Consider the following 21084-nt stretch of genomic DNA (forward strand, 5'->3'; position numbering starts at 1 on the left):
CCGGTGTGACAGCCCCGGGGAGGGCTCCACACGTGAGCCGCGGTGTGACAGCCCCAGGGAGGGCTGTGCAGGTGAGCCCCGGTGTGACAGCCCCGGGGAGGGCTGTGCAGGTGAGCCCCGGTGTGTGTGACAGCCCCAGGGAGGGCTGTGCAGGTGAGCCCCGGTGTGTGTGACAGCCCCAGGGAGGGCTCTACAGGTGAGCCGCGGTGTGACAGCCCCAGGGAGGGCTGTGCCGGTGAGCCCCGGTGTGACAGCCCCACTCTGCAGGTGAGCCCCGGTGTGACAGCCCCACTCTGCAGGTGAGTCCCGGTGTGACAGCCCCAGGGAGGGCTGCGCAGGTGAGCCCCGGTGTGACAGCCCCGCTCTGCAGGTGAGTCCCGGTGTGACAGCCCCAGGGAGGGCTCCGCAGGTGAGCCGCGGTGTGACGGCCCCAGGGAGGGCTGTGCCGGTGAGCCCCGGTGTGACAGCCCCACTCTGCAGGTGAGTCCCGGTGTGACAGCCCCAGGGAGGGCTCCGCAGGTGAGCCGCGGTGTGACGGCCCCAGGGAGGGCTGTGCAGGTGAGCCCCGGTGTGACAGCCCCGCTCTGCAGGTGAGTCCCGGTGTGACAGCCCCACTCTGCAGGTGAGTCCCGGTGTGACAGCCCCAGGGAGGGCTGTGCCGGTGAGCCCCGGTGTGACAGCCCCGCTCTGCAGGTGAGTCCCGGTGTGACAGCCCCAGGGAGGGCTGTGCAGGTGAGCCCCGGTGTGACAGCCCCGCTCTGCAGGTGAGCCCCGGTGTGACAGCCCCAGGGAGGGCTGTGCAGGTGAGCCCCGGTGTGACAGCCCCGCTCTGCAGGTGAGCCCCGGTGTGACAGCCCCAGGGAGGGCTGTGCCGGTGAGCCCCGGTGTGACAGCCCCGCTCTGCAGGTGAGTCCCGCTCTCCCGGGGCGTCTGGGGCGGGGCCTCGATAAGGGGCGGGGCCTCACACTAGCAGGCGGGGCACCGGTTGGGGCGGAGCCTCTATAAGGGCGGGGCTTCACTCAGGGGCGGGGCCTGTTCCCCGCGCCGTGCGCAGCCCGTCCTGTCCCGGCAGCCCCCGCGGCCCGCGCGGCGATGGCGGCGGCGGGCGCTGAGGAGCGGCGGGGGGCGGCGGGGCCGGAGCGCGCCCACAGCTCCGCTCCCGGCCCCGGCCCGCTGGGCTCGCTGCTCAGCCGCCTGCCGCTGGCGCCCGCCCCGGCCCCACGGCGCCGCACCGCCAGCCAGTGCAAGCCGGAGCCGCCGCTGCTGCGCACCAGCAAGCGCACTATCTACACGGCCGGGCGGCCGCCGTGGTACAGCGAGACCGGCGCGCCCGTAGATGAGGCCTTTGTCATCGGTGAGCGGCGGGACGGGGCCGGGAAGGGGATGGAGCCGGATCAGCAAGGACATGGAGCCGAGAGCGGGCCGGGAGGGGATGGAGGCCGGACCGGGGCCGGGGTCGGGCTGCGGTCGGGAATCGGGGAACGAGGCCCCGAGGGAGGGGCTGGGAGCGGGCCGGAGCCGGAGCCGGTTCCGGGCCCGTGACGGATCCGGGCCGGGGCGGTGCCCCCGCCGCTCCCCGCAGGCCTGTGCGGCGGCAGCGCCTCCGGCAAGACCACGGTGGCGACGCGGATCATCGAGGCGCTGGACGTGCCCTGGGTCGTGCTGCTCTCCATGGACTCCTTCTACAAGGTGCGGGACGGGGCCCGGGCAGCGCCGAGCCGGGCCGACACTCCGGTTCCAGTGTACCCCTGGGTGTTGCCGGGGATCGGGGTATGGGGATCGGGTGGGTGCCGGGATCCGGCACGGCGCTCAGCGGTGCCGGGGATCGGGCTGCGGGGATCGGGTACGGCCCTGAGCGGGGCTGGGGTGCGGTGGGTGCCAGGATCCGGCACGGCCCCGAGCAGTGCCGGTGCCTGCAGGTGCTGGATGAGGGTCAGCAGGCGCTGGCAGCCCGCAGCGACTACAACTTCGACCACCCCGATGCCTTTGACTTCGAGCTGCTCGTCAATGTCCTGCGCAAGCTCAAGAAGGGCAAGAGCGTGAAGGTGCCGGTGTACGACTTCACCACACACAGCCGGCGCCGCGAGTGGGTGGGTGCCGGAGGCCGGGCTCAGCCTGGCTGGCAGGGTTCTGGGAACGGGGAATGCCTCTGGGCCCTGCAGGGCTAAAGGGAGGGGGTGGCTGGGGTCATCAGGAATGGGGTACTCATTCATGGAAGACTGTGGGGAGATGTGCCAACAGGCCGGTGCAGATATGAGGGAGGGACTCAGTGGGCAGAGGTGCTGGGAGGATGGCACTGAGCAGAGGCTTGGGATCTAGAGCAAGGTTCGGGGTCCGTCCTGGCCTGGAGCATCACGCACAGGGATTGACTACAGCTCCAAGGCATTCGGTGCTGCAGGATGGTTATGGGGAGCCCCAGCACCGTGGTGAGATCCCAGGGGGGTCAGTGCCCTGTGTATGTCAGTGTTGGTGCTGCTGTGGCATGTGAGAGAAACAGGACAAACCCAGCTGCTGTCTGCCTGCAGAAAACAGTGTATGGGGCCAACGTCATCGTGTTTGAAGGGATCCTGGCCTTCGCCAACAAGGAGCTGCTCAAGGTATCGCTGCCTCAGGTGGCCGCTGGCCCGAGAGGATGCTGTGCTGCAGCAGGGCGGGCACTGGCCCTGGGTGCCACAGCAGTGGGGCTGTGGAGGGAGAGCTCACCACGCTTGCTGGCAGAGCACTCCGTGTCAGAGGCCTCAGGGGAGGTGATGCTGGGTGCCCCTGTGGGGTGGTGGAGGGGAATGGCTCGGGTATGATGGGAGCTGCATAGGGGGTGCTCACCCCTCCCAGTTTTCCAGCTGCTGGACATGAAAGTGTTTGTGGACACGGACTCCGACATCCGGCTGGTGCGGCGGCTGCAGCGCGACATCATGGAGCGCGGACGCGATGTGGCGGGCGTCATCAAGCAGTACAACAAGTTTGTGAAGCCAGCCTTCGAGCAGTACATCGAGCCCACCGTGCAGGTGGCCGACATCGTGGTGCCCAGGGGTGAGGCCGGAGCTGAGCCTGGCACGGGGAGCGGGTGCTGTGGGGCAGGTGGCTCAGCGCCCGCCCCACCTGCCTCCTCTGCTCCACCCGCAGGTGGGGAGAACTCCGTGGCACTGGACCTCATCGTGCAGCACGTGCACAGCCAGCTGGAAAAGGTGAGCCGGGGCTGAGGAGGGGAAGGGTCCTGCATGCAGAGGGCAGGATGTGGCTGCACACAGACCTGTGCTCTGGGAGAACCTGGGGGGTGTTGGCATCACCTCTCTCTTCTCAAGACACCCCGACATGGAGCTTGGGGGAGCAGATCGGTGCAGTGGGCGCTGGGGAGGAGGGTGGGGAGCTGGGCTGTTGGGATGGCTGTGCTGGCCTGTGAGTGACTGACAGGGTGTCTGTCCTTCCTGTTCCCCTGCACTGCACCGTGACCTCTGCACCACCAGCGGGAGATCACAGTCAGGTACGTGGGACCCAGGGCTGCACAGGAGCCTGTTCTGGCCTGGGGGGCTGCTGGCACCCACTGGGTTCTGTGTCCCTGCTGGCAGAGCTTTGCTGAGGTGCCTGAGCGTAGCTGCTGCTCCCCAGGGCTGTGCTCAGCTCCTCAGGGCCCGTCTGGTTGCAGCCCTGGGCTCTGTGTGACACACCCCACACTGTGGCTGATGCCTGTGGCCAGCTCCCTGCCCTGCTCCTGTCCTGGCTGGAGCAGGGCCCCTTTCCTGGCTGCTGACTTACCCTGGGGTGCTCACTTCTGTGGGAGAAGTGCCCTGCATGGTCCCTGTTCCTGGCACTTCGTGTTCCCTTTGGGCAGGACAGCCCTTGTCCCTTGTGGTGACAGCCTGGTCCCAGGGTGCCCTGCAGAGGCTGCAGCAGCCGTGCGTGTGGTCTGGGAGGTTCTTTTTGGGCAGTCCAGCTCTGGGGTCTCATGCCTGCTGACAGACTTGGGGTGTTATTCAGGGTCCAGGGAAGGCCGAACACGGTGCTGACCTTTCAGAGGGGTGTTTCTGGAGCCTTCCTTTGGCAGGGTGGCCCGGGGCTGTGGGTGTGTGTGTGCTGCACAGCTCTGAGCACCTTCCTCCCTGCAGGGCAGCCCTGGCCTCGGCCCACCAAGGACAGCCCCTGCCCAAGACGCTGAGTGTCCTGGAGAGCACGCCGCAGGTGCGGGGCATGCACACCATCATCAGGTACATCCCTGCCAGCCCCTGCCCTGGCACACCACAGCGCCTGGCATGAGTGTCTGCCCTTTGCCCTGGGGCTGCACTCGTGGGGGCTGGCCTGGAGCAGAATGGCTGAATGGAGCTGGATGGCTGGAGCAGAATGGTTGGAGCAGAATGGCTGAATGGAGCTGGATGGCTGGAGCTGGATGGTTGGAGCAGAATGGCTGAATGGAGCTGGCCCTGGCCCCATGGGCACATGGTGACCAGAGCTCTGCACATCTGCTCTGGGTGATTCCTGACCCAAAAGTAGGCTTTTCGTGTAACGGGAGGGGTTTGGTTGGCCCTTTGCACACTGGAGCACAGGTGGAGCAGCTGGTGGCAGGGAGCAGGGTACCCCTTGCCCCTCTCCCAGGGCACTTGGTTTAGAGCTAGCTTAGAGAAGGGACCTGGGCAGCTGCTGCTGCTGTGACTTCACCACTCCTGATCTTTGCTTTCCCCTCTGATGCTCCTTTTTCCAGGTGACAGTAGCATCACTTAGTGAAGGGTTAAGGGCTGAGGCCTTTAGCACTATGGAGAGGTTCATTGTTTTTACAGCTGCAGAACCTGGCAGCCCCAGGTGTGTTTCCCCACGGCAGAGAGAGGATATTGAGGTCAGTCAGGTCCTCCTCTGGCACCTGTGTGTTGGTTTGGACGGTGTCAGCTCATGTCCTTGTGAGGGACCTGGACAGGACTGAGTGCACTTTGAGTAAGCTTGCAGGGGAGACCAAGTGGGGTGGGATGTGGATCTGCTGGAGAGCAGGAGGGCTCTGCAGAGGGGTTGGGATGCTCTGGATCAATGTGCTGAGACCAGCAGGGTCAGGGTCATCAAGGCCAAGTGCCAGACCCTGCCCTGGGGTCACAGCAGCCCCATGAAGCACTCCAGGCTGGGGCAGAGGGGCTGGAAAGGCCATGGGAGCGTTGGTGGAAAGTGGCTCAACATGAGCCCATGTGGGCAAGAGGCCATTGGCACCTGGGCTGTGCCAGCTGGGCACTGCTGGGGCACCTCCAGGCTTGGGGACAGCTCTGGGCCCCTCCTAAGAGAGACATTGAGGGAGCCTGTCCAGGGCGGGGAATGGAGCCCCAGGAGAGGCTGAGGGAGCTGGGAAGGGGGCTCAGCCTTGAGCAAAGGAGGCTCAGGGGGAACTTTCTCATTCTCTATAGCTTCCTGACAGGAGGATGCAGCCAGGTGAGGGTCAGGCTCTGCTCCCATGACAAAAGGGACGGGACAAGAGGAAGGTGCCTCAGGCTGCTCCAGAGGAGATTTAGGTTGGATATTGGGAGCAGTTTCTTCATGGAAAGGGTTTTCCAGCCTCAGCTCAGCTGCTCCAGGTGGTGATGGAGTTCCCATCCCTGATGGAATTCAGAGACCATGTGGATGTGACACTTGAGGGTGTGGGCTGGTGGTGGCCTGGCAGTGCTGGGGGAGCAGCTGCACCCGATCTCAAAGGGCTTTTCCAACCCAAACAATTTATGGTGTTCTGATACTCATGGCCGCATCCAGGCTGGGCACCTCCTTTCCTTCTCCTGGCTCCTTCCTCCTGTGGAAGCACAGGCTCCAGGGCAGGTCCTGGCAGTAGGAGCGGTGATGTGGCACCTCGGGTGTGCCAGGCAGAGCCTGTGCCAGTGGCTCCACCTTGGTAGCGCAAGTGCTTGGTGACCTTAATCCGCGAGGCTCAGGGCTCTGCTGGGGCTGCAGGGCTCTGGCACCCCTGGCCTCTCGTGGCTGTGCTGGTGCCGTGCAGGAGCAGGGCCAGGCTGTGGGCAGCACTGAGCCCATCCCAGATGGTGTCTGGGAAATGCCACATGCCTGAGGAGCATCTGCAGCCCCCTGCAATCCTGCTGGGCCAGTGCCTCTCCAAACCTATGTGCTCAGGAGCTCTGCTGGGTCTGTGTCAGGGGACAGGCAGAATGTGTTTCTGGTGAGATTTGGTGGCACTTGCTGGCTTCTGTGTCACTTGGGCACGGCATGGGGCTGTTGCTGGTCACAAATGTCACCCTCCACTCCTGAGGTTTTTGCCTCCTGCCCTTCTCTTGGGCTGCCAGAGAGCTCCAGGCTGGTGAGACTCAAACACACCTTTAGCCACATTTCCTGCACCTCCATGTGCTGTTATTGCATCTTGGCAGAGCTGTCTCTTGTCATTATTAATGTATTTCATGTTTAGACTCATGTGTTTATTATTTTTTATCAGTGAAACAACCTCACAACTGTGAGTTCTACAGTCTTTCATTAGCAAAACACAAAATAGTTTTCTTTTGTTACAAAGCCTTTTAAGATTAAACTATCTAATTAAAAACTAACACTTAGATTATTTTCCCTTTTAACCTAGTAACTAATCTCTCAAAGCTTACAATGTAGACTTTTCTGTCTAATTACAAAACATCGCCCAAACTGATGAAAAAGAAGAGAAAGGTAAAAAACAACAACTTACCTCTGCCCCAAAACCTCCATTTTCATATTTAATTTCTATATTCTAAAACCCCAGACTCTGTTTTTCACCCTGTTATATTACACACTTCTAACCAACTACACACTCACAATCCTAATGCTATTAATTAATTTTAAAATCTCCTCCACAACCTCAAGTCAAATACAGCACTCTTTTACGAGTCTGTGCCTTTCAGCACAGAAAATTTAAAATTCTCAACATCTGAAATTGCAGCATCCTGCAGTGGTTTGGGTGGGAGGGTGGTCCTGCTCACCTGCTGCTGCCCAGCCTGTGGGGGCTGCCCTCCCTGGCACAGCCCTTCCCCTGCCCGCTTGTGCCCTGGGCAGGGAGAAGCTTCATGGCTGTGTCTGCCCTGGGGTTCCCCAGGGGTTCCCCCTCCCCACAGGTGTCACCGTGTGAATGTGACATACACACACATGTCATCAGGGTTTGAGCCCCTCCACACAGAGGAACCTCTGCAGGAGCAGTGTGGGGCCTGTCCCAGGCAGCCAGGGGCCAGCACAGCTGGGCTGGGTCCCGGTGGGCACAGCTGGCTAGGACAGCACAGCACAGGCTGCAGGGGAGGCTCTGGCTCGTGCTGCTCCCAGCACAGCAGACTGGGTCCCAGTGGGCACAGCTGGCTGGGACAGCACAAGCTGCAGGGGAGGCTCTGGCTCGTGCTGCTCCCAGGCTGCTGTGGGTGGATGTATGGGTGCAGCCCACCCGTGAGTGCTTGCTGACAGCTCACACTGGGAGCTGTAGGCAGGCTCTTCCAGACCAGAACTGTTTTCTTTGCCTTCCCTGGGGCTGCTGGCTGTGCCCAGGGGTTTGGGAATGTCTGTGTGCCACGATCACTGCAGGTGCTCGGCTGTGAGTGACCCTGGAATGGCTGCAGGAGCACACGAGGACAGCAGTGACTGCTCGTCCTCCTCCACACGCCTCAGTGGGGCTGTCTGTCATCCCCCGAGGTGTAAGAAATGGCAGATGATGTCTTAAAATACAGAGTAAAAATATTCAATATCCTTCTGCCTCTTCAGGAGTGTTGCCAGCTCCACTTCTTCCATCTGGGAACGGGCAGGTGTCTGTGGGACTTCTGTGTCCTCGTGTCCTCACGAGGCTGGTGGCCAGGGTACTCCTAGTAGGAACAGTCATCTACTTTCCCTCTGCTGTGGGGTTAGTGCCCTGCATGCAGGGCTGGCTTACCCCTCCTGGGCGAGGGGAGAGGTTTCCTGGGCATTGCAGCCCCATGGCAGCTTTGTTCTGGTTTGTGTTTGTTTTACATCTCGGTGCCTTCAGTACATCGGAGCTGTGAGTAGGGCACACCATGGTATTTCAGAGTCACCTGGTTCTTAGCAGTGCTTTATCTGTGACTCGGGACATAGAGGGGGGAGCTGGGGACATGTGCAACTCTTTTCTGTCACCCAGCATGCTCAGCCACGGTGCATTATGTCCCCTTCAATGGCAGGGTCCTGTCCTATCCCGGCTCTGCTCCTGTTCCACCCCGGGCTCCCCAGCACTCACCCACTGCTCCTGAGTTTGTGCTGCCCCTGACGGTCCTGCCTGACCTGTCCCTACTCCCCGTTCTCTCCCTGCTCTCTCTCATGGCTCTGAGTGGTGTTGCACCTCCCTCCAGGGTAGTTAAGCCACTCTCTTGCCTCTGTAGCCCTGTCTAAGACAGAAGCTGAGGTGTCAGTGAGCCCCACAGTGCTGGTGGTCACTGACTGTCACTCCAGGAGTGCTCTGGCTCCCACAGCCCGGGGCTGCTGTCCATGCTGGTTGGCCCCTGGAGCCCCACGTGTGGTCTGCAAGGGATGGCAGGGGCTCTGTTCCCACCTCACCTGTGTCATCCCTCCCAGGAACAAGGACACGACCAGGGATGAATTTATCTTCTACTCCAAGCGCCTGATGCGGCTGCTGATCGAGCATGCCTTGTCCTTCCTGCCCCTGAAGGTGAGTGCCCGCTGCAGGCTGCAGCCCCAGCCCCAGCCCAGCTCCCCTGTGGGTGCCCCTGACGGCTCTGGCTGCCCCCACTCTGTGCTCCCCTCTGTGCTGCAGTCGGTCACGGTGGAGACGCCGCAGGGCACCACGTACGAGGGGAAGCGGTTCCACAGGCAGCGGGTGAGACAGACATGCCCCAGCTCCTGCTCCCCTTGGGGGCACAGCTCCTGGCTCAGCAGGCACCAGGAGCACCCAGCACGTGTCCCTGCCCTTTCCCAGATCACGGGCGTGTCCATCCTGCGGGCAGGTGAGACCATGGAGCAGGCCCTGACCGCCGTGTGCAAGGACATCCGCCTGGGCAAGATCCTCATCCAGACCAACCTGGACACGGGGGAGCCCGAGGTGAGTCCTGCTGCAGCCTGGCGCACAGAGCCGTGCCCTGCTGGCACGTCACCAACCCCTCCTTCCCTCGCCAGCTGCACTACCTGCGCCTGCCCAAGGAGATCAGCGAGGACTACGTGATCCTCATGGACAGCACGGTGTCCACGGGGGCCGCAGCCATGATGGCCGTGCGCGTGCTGCTGGTGAGGCCCGGGCTGGGGCTGGGGCTGGGATCCTGTGCCCTGCCCGGCTCTCACAGCCCCCTGTGCCGCAGGACCACGACGTGCAGGAGGACAGGATCTTCCTGCTCTCGCTGCTGATGGCGGAGATGGGCGTGCACTCGGTGGCCTACGCCTTTCCCCGCGTCCGCATCATCACCACCGCCGTGGACAAGCGGGTCAACGAGGAGTTCCACATCATCCCGGGCATCGGTGAGGGGCTGGGCTGTGCTGTGCCTCTGCCTGGGGCCAGCAGCCCTGCAGCCACACCCGGGGGACACTGGTGGGGCTGGCGCTGCTGCCCCTCACTTTGTCCCTTTGTCTGCCTGCCAGGTAACTTTGGAGACAGATACTTTGGCACCGACGGCCCCTCGGCCTGGTGTGACAGCGACAGCGTGGACTGCTGAGCTGGCTGGCCTCAGGACCAGGGGCTGGGCTGGCTGCAGGGCTGGCTGCAGGGCTGGCCCCATCCCTGCCCCCAGGAGAGGCCCTGAGCTGCAGCTGTGCCCACCTGCCAGCCCCAGCTCTCTGGACCTGCACGACAAGGCCCTGCTGCTGGTCTCCCTCTGCCCCCAAGGACCAATCCTCCCCAGGGAGGAGGACAAGAGAGGGATGGCCTCTCCTGGGACCACGGAGAGGGGATATTTAGGGACATTCCTTGCTCCCAGAGCCCTGCCTCTGGGCCTGGGCCAGCCGTGCCTGCAGAGGGAGAGGTGGCCTCCCCGCGGCTGTGCCTGAGGGGTGCTCACCTTCTGCCCAGGGGAACGGGGATGGGGTCCAGTCCAGGCCAGCTCCATGCCTGGAATCCGTATTTATTTGTATTTATTGTGGGCAGCCCCCAGCTCCAGCGGGACCCTCTGACATCAGGGACTGGACCTCACGCATCCACCCCGTCCCTGCAATCCACACTCCATCCCTGGCCCCAGGAGCTGGGGGCCGGCATGGGGCTGGCTGCCTTCCCGGTGCTGTCCCACCCGCGGTGCGCAGTGCTGCTGGTGCCCGGGGCGTGCTGAGGTGTCCCCGGTGCTGCCCTTGTTGCTCAGGTTCTTTTTCCAAAGGGCAGCGGCAGCCTTGCCCCCCTCGCCCCGCCACCGGCGGCAGCAGGAAGGGCCGGGGCCGGGGCTCTGTCCCGGGCCCGGCCGTGCCGCCACCCCCCCTCGCCGCCGTTTTGTACCAATAAAGGAGCAGCGCGATGCCCGTGTGCCGCCTCCTGCTGCCGCCGGACCGGGGCGGGCGGTGGGGCCGGGCCGTGCCCTGTACCGGGTGTCGCCGGGCTGGGCTGTGGTCTGTACCGGGTGTCTCCGGGCTGGGCTGTGGTCTGTACCGGGTGTCGCCGGGCCGGGCCGTGCCCTATACCGAGTGTCGCCGGGCCGGGCCGTGCCCTGTACCGGGTGTCACCGGGCCGGGCCGTGCCCCGGGTGTCTCCGGGCGGGCCAGGCCCTATACTGAGTGTCGCCGGGCGGGCTGTACCCCGTACCGGGTGTCACCGGGCTGTACCCTGTACCAGGCCGGCCGTGCCCTGTACCGGGTGTCGCTGGGCTGTACCCCGTACCGGGTGTCACCGGGCTGGGCCGTGCCCTGTACCGGGTGTCACCGGGCTGGGCCGTGCCCTGTACCGGGTGTCACCGGGCTGGGCCGTGCCCTGTACCGGGTGTCTCCGGGCTGGGCCGTGCCCTGTACCGGGTGTCGCCGGGCTGGGCCGTGCCCCGGGTGTCGCCGGGCCGGGCTGTACCCTGTACCGGGTGTCACCGGGCCGGGCCGTGCCCTGTACCGGGTGTCGCCGGGCCGGGCCGTGCCCTGTACCGGGTCGCGGGCGGCGCCTGCGCAGAGCGGCGGCGGAAGCGGCGGCGGGCAGGCCCGTGGCGGCGGGCAGGCCGTGGCGGCGGGGCAGGCCCGTGGCGGTCGCTGCCGCGTCCCGTGCGACCCCGCGAGCCTCGGGCGGCCATGGCGGAGCCCCCGCGGCCGCAGCGGAAGCTGTCCCGGGTCGGGGAGAGCCTGTACCGCGTGCTGGGGCTGCAGAAGGGCAGCTCCCCCGAGGAGATCAAGAAGGCCTATCGGTACGAGGGGGTCCGGCGGGGTCCGCGGGGCCGTCCCGGGAGCCCCGGCACGAGGGGCCGTCCCGCCAGCGCGGCCGGGATCCCGTCCGGACGGTCCCGGTCCCGTCCCGGCGGCCAGGGTCTGTTCCGGGAAGTGAGGCTGTGACCCGATACCGAGGGCCCTGCAGGGTGTGGGCTGTCCGGGGCAGCGGGGCTGTGACCCCATACCAGGGGTCCTGTGCGGTGTGGGTTGTTCGGGGCAGCGGTGCTGTGAGCCCGTGCCGGGGGTCCTGCGGGGCTGTGGGCCCATACCGGGGGTGCTGGCTCCATCGCGGGGCTGTGGGCCCATACCGGGGGTCCTGGCTCCATCGCGGGGCTGTGGGCTGTCCCGGCAGTGGGGCTGTGAGCCCGTACCGGGGGTCCTGCAGGGCTGTGGGCTGTCTGGGCACCGGGGCTGTGAGCCCATGCCGGGCTTCCTGGGGAGTGTGGGCTGTCCGGGCAGTGAGGCTGTGACCCTGTGCCGGGGGTCCCGGCTCCTTGGAGGGGCTGAGGGCTGCCTGGGCAGCAGCAGGGCTGTGGGCTCATACCAGGGGTCCTGTGCCGGGCAGCAGAGCTGTGGGCCCATACCGGGGATGTGGGCTGTCCTGGGCAGTGGGGCTGTGGCCCTATGCCGAGGGTCCCATGGGGCTGTCCCGGGCAGCAGGACTGTGACCCCATACCGGGGTTCCTGTGGGCTGTCCCGGGCAGCAGGACTGTGACCCCGTGCCGGGGGTCCTGTGGGCTGTGGGCTGTCCCGGGCAGTGAGGCTGTGACCCCATGCCGAGGGTCCCATGGGGCTGTCTTGGGCAGTGAGGCTGTGAGCCCATACCGGGGTTCCTGTGGGCTGTGGGCTGTCCTGGGCAGCAGGGCTGTGACCCCATGCCGGGGGTCCTGTGGGGCTGTCCCGGGCAGCAGGACTGACCCCGTGCCGGGGGTCCCCCCGCTGCACCCGCAGGAAGCTGGCTCTCAAGTACCACCCCGACAAGAACCCCGATGACCCAGCGGCAGCCGAGCGCTTCAAGGAGATCAACAGCGCCCACGCCACGCTCAGCGATGTGGACAAGCGCCGCCTGTACGACCAGTACGGCTCCCTCGGCCTCTACGTGGCCGAGCAGTTCGGCGACGATGCTGTCCGGCACTACTTCCTCATGTCCAAGTGGTGGTTCCAGGTGAGCCCGGTGTCCCTGGGGCTGCCTGGTGGGGCTGGTGGGCCGGGTGAGCTCAGGGCTTTGCCCTGCTGGCAGGCTGGCGTTGGACTGGGCTCTCAGGACTAGTGTGATGGGTCAGGGGCTCGGGTGAGCTCACGGCACGTCTGTCCCTGGTGCAGGCACTGGTGCTGTGCTGCGGGGCCCTCACGTGCTGCTGCTGCTGCTGCTGCTGCTTCTTCTGCTGTGGGACGTGCTGCCAGCCCAAGGAGGATGAGTCCTACAAGTACGTGGACCCCAAGGACCTGGAGGCGCAGATGCGGGCAGAGGACAGCGGTGAGTCAGGCGGGAGCCCGGCAGCTGGGAGCGCCTGTGTTTGCTTTGTGGGGGCTCTGGGGTCTCCCGTGTCCCATCTCGTGTGGGGACAGAGCTCTGGCTCAGGCCTTGGGTTGGCTTTAGCCACAGCTCTTACTTCCAGCCAGCCCTTGGTGTTTCCTGTGTGGGCCAGGGCTGGTGGCAGTGGCAGAGGGAGCCGCTGCATGGGCTGTGGGTGCACACCTTCTCCTTCTCTCTGGACAAAGGCCCCCTGAACAGGCCTGAAGCTTAGAGACCCTTTGGGGCACAGAGCACGGGAAGAGCAGCTGTGCTCTGGGCCAGCTGTGTTCCTGGCACTGGCCATACTGGTGACAGTGGGGCTGGGTGGCTCTTGCAGCTTCCCTTGGGGTCAGGGCACTCTGCACTGGCCAGGGCTGTGGGGGCTTTGGGCTGTGGGAGCCCTGGAGGCAGTGCTGTGACATTCCTGCTCTCTGGCACCTCCGGCTGGGGCTGAGGCACTGATGTGAGCTTTCCTTTGCAGATCCTCCGGGTCCTGTGGTAGCGCAGCCCCCGCCTGCCAGCACGGAGCCGCTGCCAGCCAGCGCCAGGAGCGATGCCTGAGGCCGGCCCACCCCGCCGGCTCCCAGCACTGGGCAGGATCCTCCTCCCTTGGGACTGTCACTTTCCGGGACCGCGGTCCCGCCCCCGGGCCGCCTCATCGGCCTCGGAGGGATAGAATCTCAGGTTAATTTGGCCAGCATCAATGCACAGGCTGCCGGGCCCCTGCTCGAGCTCCAGGGCAATGCCCCCGTGTCCAGCGCTGGTGGTGGCAGTGGCCTGGAGCCCGTGCTGCCGTGGCCCCTCGAGTGCCTTGCCCGTGCCCAGGTCGGGCACCGAGCCCCGGGCACGAGCAGAGATGCTCCGGGCCGAGCTCTGTAGCTCTGTGAGACCATTAGCACTGTAACCTCGGGGCTGGGCTGAGCCCGCCCCTCTGCAGCCCTCCCGACGGGTGCTGGGTGCCAAACGCTGCTGTGGGCTTGGGGTGCTCCTGCGTGTACCCCTTCCCTCTGCCCTCTGGGATTGTCTGGGTTTTGTGGGCACCATTAAAGGCCGACGGGAGGGGAGTGTGTGTGTGTGTGCCTGGGCTCTGTGCAGGGCAGCAGGATGTGCCTCTGCCCGGTGTTTCCGTGCTGGGGCTGTGCTCGTGGATCCTGCGGGTGCTGGACTAACCGGGGTGCAGAGCGGGCAGCTCGCGTCCTGTGTGGGGTGGAGTGAATGCCACGTGTGTCCTGTCCCCCACCCCACGTGGTGCCACTCTCTGTGCCCTGCTGCTGGCTCCCGCACCTCTGCTCTCCCCACTCCTGCTGCTGCAGTCCTGGAGCCGAGCTCCTACCCCCTGCTCCTGCCCCTGCGGAGCTCCCTGCGGAGGGCTGGCACCGAGGGGTGGCACCGAGGGGTGGCACCGAGGGGTGGCACCGAGGAACACGGGGAGCTGCTTGCTCGTTCTTCCCATCTCTGGTCGGTCACTGCCTCTGCCCGCGGCTGCATGGGCTCTGCCTCACTCCCTAAATATAGCCAGGGTGCCAGGGCGAGTGGGGATGGAGTGTCCTGGCACCAGCCCTCTGCCCTGCCCTTCGGGGAGGCTGGCACCGTGGGGTGTGCGGGAGCCCAGCCTCCCGCAGCCCTGCTGCCTGCACAGCGGGGCACATTGTCCTCAGCCTGACTGCCGGCCCTGCAGCCCCTGCACCGGCCAGCCCTGCAGCCCCAGCCCTGCAGCCCCAGCCCTGCAGCCCCTGCACCGGCCAGCCCCAGCCCCAGCCCTGCAGCCCCAGCCCTGCAGCCCCTGCCCCGGCCGGCCCTGCTCCCCCGAACCCCGGCCGCTCCTCCCGGGCAGGGATCGGCGGGTCCGGAACGCAGCTGGTGTCCGGTGCCGGGCCCGGCCGGTGCCGAGGGAGGGCCGGAGCGGTGACTCAGTGTCACCCGACGCCGCCGACAGCTGCGGCCCCGGCGGGGCGGGGGCGGCTAAAATTAGCGCGGGGGGCCGGGGCCGGGGCCGAAACAAAGCGGGCAGCGGGCGGCCGGAGCGGAGCCGCGGGACAGAGCCGGGCCGGGCCGGGCCGGGCCGGGACCGCGGCCATGAACTTCGCCGTGGGGCTGAAGCCGCTTCTGGCGGAGGCGCGGAGCATGGAGAGCCTGGAGAAGCAGCTCATCTGCCCCATCTGCCTGGAGATGTTCTCCAAGCCCGTGGTGATCCTGCCCTGCCAGCACAACCTCTGCCGCAAGTGCGCCAACGACGTTTTCCAGGTGGGAGCCGCGGTGGGGCGGGGGGAGGCACCGGGAGCTCGGTCCCTGGGACCCCAGCCCGGCGGGGCTGGCCCCGTTATCCCGGGATCCCCGGCCAGCGGGGCCGAGGGGCGACCAGGAGCACCGGGATCCTCTTCACGGGGGCCTGGTCTGGCGCTGGCGCCGGGAATCCCGGCCCCGGGAGCAGCCGCTGGCAGCTCCGGTGGGCTGTGCCCGGTGCCGCTCCCGGCTGGCGGGGACGGTGAACGGGGAGCAGGGGCCGTGTCTGAGCCCCGGTTTGTGCCCACACCCGTGGCCGTGCGGTGCCGGGAGTGCCGGGGGTGCCGGTGTTGCGGGGTTCCGGGGGTGCGGGGTGCCGGGCGTGCCGGGGGTACCGGCAGTGCGGGATGTGCGGGATACCGCCGCCGTGACGCCCCGCGTCCCCCCCAGGCCTCCAACCCGCTGTGGCAGTCGCGGGGCTCCAGCGCGGTGCCGTCGGGCGGGCGGTTCCGGTGCCCGTCGTGCCGGCACGAGGTGGTGCTGGACCGGCACGGGGTGTACGGACTGCAGCGGAACCTGCTCGTGGAGAACATCATCGACATCTACAAGCAGGAGTCGGCCCGGTCCGGAGGCGCGGGGACCTGCGGGGGGCGGCGAGCCCACCGAGAGGGCTGGGGTGGGATCCCAACAGGACCTGGGCAGTCATGGGGACCGTGCAGGGCCAGGGAATATCCCTGGGGCAGCAGCTGTCTCCGGGGACAGGGGCGTTTCTGTGTCCCTGGGGCTGAAGGGTCCCTGGGAGCCGGAGGTGTCTCAGGGCTGGGCAGGACCCGGGGCTGGGGCTGTTTCTGAAGCCGGGGTGTGTCTGGGGCTGGAGTGTCTGTCTCTGGGCCAGGGTGTCTCTGGGGCCGGGGTGTCTCTGAAGCTGGGGTGTCTCTGAAGCCGGGGTGTCTCTGGGGCAGGGGTGTCTGTCTCTGGGGCCGGGGTGTCTCTGAAGCTGGGGTGTCTCTGAAGCCGGGGTGTCTCTAGGGCCGGGGTGTCTGTCTCTGGGGCTGGGGTGTCTCTGGGGCTGGGGTGTCTCTGGGCCAGGGTGTCTCTGGGGCCGGGGTGTCTCTGGGGCTGGGGTGTCTCTGGGGCCAGGGTGTCTCTGGGGCTGGGGTGTCTCTGAAGCTGGGGTGTCTGTCTCTGGGGCCGGGGTGCCTCCCTGACACCCCCAACCCCTGCAGACCCCTTCACGCCAAGGCTGAGCAGCACCTCATGTGCGAGGAGCACGAGGACGAGCGGATCAACATCTACTGCCTGCGCTGCGAGGCGCCCACCTGCTCGCTGTGCAAGGTGTTCGGGGCGCACAAGGACTGCGAGGTGGCCCCGCTGCCCGCCGTCTACCAGCGACAGAAGGTAGAAGGGGGCCCCCGGGGGTCTCGGGGGGCCGGGGGTACCCCCACAGCCACCCTCACGCCCAGCCTCACCCCCAGAGCGAGCTCAGCGACGGCATCGCCATGCTGGTGGCGGGGAACGACCGCATCCAGGCCATCATCACGCAGATGGAGGAGATCTGCCACACCATCGAGGTGGGCACCGAGGGAGGCAGTGGCAGTGGGAGTACCCAGCTCCGGGGTTGTGCTGGGGCACACGGAGTAGCCCTGCAGCCGGGCAGTGCCAGTGGAGGGACGTGATGGCACTGCGATTGCCCAGCCCCGGGGCTGTGCCGGGCACACGGAGCAGCCCTGCAGCAGTGCCAGCTGAGGGATGTGGTGGCACTGCGATTGCCCAGCCCCGGGGCTGTGCTGGGGCACACGGAGCAGCCCCGCCTTCGGGCAGTGCCAGAGGAGGGATGTGATGGCACTGGGAGTGGCCGGCCCCGGGGCTGTGCTGGGCACACGGAGCAGCCCTGCAGCAGTGCCAGCTGAGGGATGTGGTGGCACTGGGAGTGCCCAGCCCGGGGCTGTGCCGGGCACACGGAGCAGCCCTGCAGCCGGGCAGTGCCAGCTGAGGGATGTGGTGGCACTGGGAGTGCCCAGCCCCGGGGCTGTGCTGGGCACACGGAGCAGCCCTGCAGCCGGGCAGTGCCAGCTGAGGGATGTGATGGCACTGGGAGTGGCTGGCCCCGGGGCTGTGCTGGGCACACGGAGCAGCCCTGCAGCAGTGCCAGCTGAGGGATGTGGTGGCACTGGGAGTGCCCAGCCCCGGGGCTGTGCTGGGGCACACGGAGCAGCCCTGCCTTCGGGCAGTGCCAGCTGAGGGATGTGGTGGCACTGCGATTGCCCAGCCCCGGGGCTGTGCTGGGGCACACGGAGCAGCCCTGCCTTCGGGCAGTGCCAGCTGAGGGATGTGGTGGCACTGGGATTGCCCAGCCCCGGGGCCGCGCCGGGCACACGGAGCAGCCCCGGCCCGTCCCGTCCCGCCCCGCAGGAGAACGGCAGGCGGCAGAAGCAGCACCTGGGGCTGCGCTTCGACGCGCTCTACGGCATCCTGGAGGAGCGCAAGAAGGAGCTGCTGCAGAGCATCGCCGCCGAGCAGGAGGCCAAGCTGCAGCGGGTCCGCGGGCTCATCCGCCAGTACGGAGACCACCTGGAGGCCTCCTCCAAGCTGGTGGAGTCGGCCATCCAGGCCATGGAGGAGCCCCAGATGGCCGTGTACCTGCAGGTCCTGCCGGGGATCGGGGGCTGGGGCTGCCCGGGGCAGGGCGGTGGGGCCGTGGTGCCCTGAGGGGCAGGGGGCTGCTCACAGGGGCTGTGCTCACCCAAAAGGATCTGTGGTGCCCCTGGATGTGCGGGGGTGCTCCTGTGCCGGGGGTGGTGTCCAGGAGACACTGATCCCCCCTCGTTTTCCCTCACAGCACTCCAAGGAACTCCTGAAAAAGTGAGTGGGGACAATGGGGGGAAGAGGCCCTTGGCTGGAAAAGGCCCTGCAGCCCCCGGGGTGCCTCTGCCCTGCAGGATCACAGACATGTCCAAGGCATCAATGAGCAGCCGCCCTGAGCCCGGCTACGAGAACATGGACCACTTCTCCATCAACGTGGACTACGTGGCCGAGATGCTGAGGACCATCGAGTTCCAGACAGGTGCCTGCCCTGGGGAAATGGCTGTGCTGTCCCAGGGGCACTGGGGCTGCCCGGGGTGCCCAGAGCCCCCGGCAGAGCCCCTCACCACACGCCCTGTGCCAGGATCCCACACAGGACTGGGGACGTGACCCCACCCGGGGGCCTGCGACCCCACTGGGGACCCGAAGGGTCTGTCCTGCCCCAGGCTTCCCCTGGTTCCCACACTGGGCTGGTCACATTCCTCCTGGGAACACCCTGGAGTGTCCTGGTGTGTCCCATGGTGCGGGAAGGTCCCACCTGAGCTGTCCCTGCCCACAGAGCCCCTGGGTGAGGATGAGGGGGACACACCTGGGGACGGCAGCGAGGCTGCAGCAGACGAGGAGCGGCTGGACAGCCTGGAGGTGCCCGAGGCTGCTGAAGGTGAGTGCCTGCCATGGCTGCCCAGGGCCATGTCCACGGTCCCCGTGGGGCAGCAGGGTCCTTCAGGCTGCTGGGACATCCCTGCCCCAACCTTGTCCCTCTCTCCCTCTGCAGATGTGGGGCCGAGGCAGAAGCCAGCAAGCTCTCCCCATGGTGAGACCCTCGTGGGGAGTGAGATGGGCACGGCCATGGGGTGCCCTGGGAGTGGGGATGGGGGCATGGAGGGGCAGATCACACCCCAGGCTCCCCCAGGCCATCCCTGTGTCCCTGCTGCACGGGGTGGGAAGGGGATCCTCGGGTCACAGGGCTCAGGCTGCTTTTCTGCACAGGTCAGCACTGAAGTGAGGCCGTGGGGTAAGACTGGCATGCCCTGAGCTCTGCCTGTCCCTGTCACACCCGGCTATCCCTGTCCCTGTCACCCCGCCCTGGCTGTGCCATCCCGCGCTCTCAGGCGAGCTCCATCCCTGCTGCTGGAATTGCCCCGACGGGCGCTGCCCCTCTCCGACATTAAAAGCGTGTGAGGACCCGTTGTGCCGTGCGCTGTGCGGGTGCGCTGGAGGCCAGGGCCGCTGAGACCCCCGAGCCCCGGTGCAAGGCGGGCTTTGAGCCCCGGGCCCGGTGAGCGGCTCTGCCCTGCCCACAGCCCCTGCCGGGGGGCGGCGACCCTCCGGTGCCCCCTCCCACAGCCGCGCCCCGTGCCCGCCGCAGCCCCGGGAGCCGGGATGGGATGGGATGGGATGGGATGGGATGGGATGGGATGGGGTGGGATGGGGTGGGATGGGATGGGATGGGATGGGATGGGGTGGGATGGGGTGGGATGGGGTGGGATGGGATGGGATGGGATGGGATGGGATGGGGTGGGTTGGGATGGGGTGGGGTGGGTTGAGATGGGGGGGGGAGCAGACACGGCCGGGATGGGCCGGGCGGGAGCAGACACGGCCGGGATGAGGATGAGCCGGCTGGGTACACACGGCCGGGATGTGCTGGGTACACACGGAGCCTCCGCAGCGCTGCCCGGGGCCGCTCCCCCGGGAGCCGCGGCTGCGTCACCGCCGGCCCGGAGCCGAGACGGAGCGGCTGCTGATGCACATGGCCAGGGGTCCGGGATGGTGATGCACATGGCCAGGGGTCCGGGATGGTGATGCACATGGCCAGGGGTCCGGGATGATGCACATGGCCAGGGGTCTGGGCTGCTGATGCACATGGCCAGGGGTCCGGGATGGTGATGCACATGGCCAGGGGTCTGGGCTGGTGATGCACATGGCCAGGGGTCCGGGATGATGCACATGGCCAGGGGTCCGGGATGATGCACATGGCCAGGGGTCTGGGCTGCTGATGCACATGGCCAGGGGTCCGGGATGGTGATGCACATGGCCAGGGGTCTGGGCTGCTGATGCACATGGCCAGGGGTCCGGGATGATGCACATGGCCAGGGGTCCGGGATGGTGATGCACATGGCCAGGGGTCCGGGATGATGCACATGGCCAGGGGTCTGGGCTGCTGATGCACATGGCCAGGGGTCCGGGATGGTGATGCACATGGCCAGGGGTCTGGGCTGCTGATGCACATGGCCAGGGGTCCGGGATGATGCACATGGCCAGGGGTCCGGGATGGTGATGCACATGGCCAGGGGTCCGGGATGGTGATGCACATGGCCAGGGGTCCCGAGTGATGATGCACATGGCCAGGGGTCTGGGCTGGTGATGCACATGGCCAGGGGTCCGGGATGGTGATGCACATGGCCAGGGGTCCGGGATGGTGATGCACATGGCCAGGGGTCCCGAGTGACGATGCACATGGTCAGGGGTCCGGGATGATGATGCACATGGCCAGGGGTCCCGAGTGATGATGCACATGGCCAGGGGTCCCCGGCCCGGGGTCCCCGCAGCCACACCGTGCCCAGCCTGGGGACAGCGAGGGCCGAGCCCTGCGGACCCCCAGACCACGGCTAGGGGTGGGGTGTGTGGTCCTGGAGGACAGGGGACACAGGGGACAGCTCTGCTCTGTGTCCCGACCGTGCTGACCCCCATCGCTCTGACAGCTGTGCATTATCAGGGACAATGATTTTAGGGAGGAAAGAAGAGTTCTGGTGTGGAGGGAAGTGCAGCCAGAGAGGAATGATGGCACGAGAGAGCCCCCAGGTCAGGGCAGGGCAGCAGGAACGAGAGGGGGTGATCCAGAGCTGGAGCAGGGATTCCCCAGAGCCTGGGGTGCCTCGGGGCAGCAAGGACCCACCCAGGGTCCTGGCAGGACCTGTGACCCTGTGGGGTGATTTAAATCTGAAATTAAAATTCCCCAATCCAAAGGACTGATTGTGACACTGGGAAAATCCATCAGTTTTACTGCTGGAGTTGGAATTTTCCTGTGCCTTTGGACAAGCTGTAAAGTAACAACATATTATATAGTGGATCACCATAAAGTAACAATATATAATGGATCTCCATAAAGTAACACTATATTATATAATGGGTCACCATAAAATAACAATATATAATGGAACACCAAAAAATAACAATATATTATATAGTGGATCTCCATAAAGTAACACTATATTATATAGTGGGTCGCCATAAAATAACAATATATAATGGATCGCCAAAAAATAACAATATATTATATAGTGGAT

The 21084-nt window shown here is 66.0% G+C and overlaps 3 protein-coding genes across 3 annotated transcripts; all 3 read left to right on the plus strand.

The window, feature by feature from the left end:
• The first annotated feature begins 1077 nt into the window (after positions 1-1077).
• LOC131081905 (uridine-cytidine kinase-like 1) lies at positions 1078-10361 on the plus strand. Its single transcript, XM_058021300.1, has 14 exons — positions 1078-1354; positions 1583-1689; positions 1920-2090; positions 2526-2597; positions 2841-3030; positions 3124-3185; positions 3465-3481; positions 4104-4202; positions 8497-8590; positions 8696-8758; positions 8858-8980; positions 9055-9162; positions 9234-9390; positions 9511-10361. The coding sequence occupies exons 1-14, from the start codon at positions 1093-1095 to the stop codon at positions 9582-9584; spliced, it is 1599 nt and encodes a 532-aa protein (XP_057877283.1). The 5' UTR covers positions 1078-1092; the 3' UTR covers positions 9585-10361.
• A 714-nt stretch (positions 10362-11075) lies between these two features.
• Positions 11076-14111, plus strand: DNAJC5G (DnaJ heat shock protein family (Hsp40) member C5 gamma). Its single transcript, XM_058020767.1, has 4 exons — positions 11076-11234; positions 12208-12421; positions 12580-12733; positions 13254-14111. The coding sequence occupies exons 1-4, from the start codon at positions 11122-11124 to the stop codon at positions 13331-13333; spliced, it is 561 nt and encodes a 186-aa protein (XP_057876750.1). The 5' UTR covers positions 11076-11121; the 3' UTR covers positions 13334-14111.
• Positions 14112-14848: 737 nt separating this feature from the next.
• Positions 14849-18982, plus strand: TRIM54 (tripartite motif containing 54). Its single transcript, XM_058020663.1, has 10 exons — positions 14849-15016; positions 15446-15618; positions 16222-16393; positions 16471-16566; positions 17408-17641; positions 17835-17857; positions 17935-18059; positions 18357-18458; positions 18573-18611; positions 18788-18982. The coding sequence occupies exons 1-10, from the start codon at positions 14849-14851 to the stop codon at positions 18796-18798; spliced, it is 1143 nt and encodes a 380-aa protein (XP_057876646.1). The 3' UTR covers positions 18799-18982.
• The last annotated feature ends 2102 nt before the right edge of the window (positions 18983-21084 follow it).

This window comes from Melospiza georgiana, chromosome 3 (assembly GCF_028018845.1).
Source record: "Melospiza georgiana isolate bMelGeo1 chromosome 3, bMelGeo1.pri, whole genome shotgun sequence".
NCBI lineage: Eukaryota > Metazoa > Chordata > Aves > Passeriformes > Passerellidae > Melospiza > Melospiza georgiana.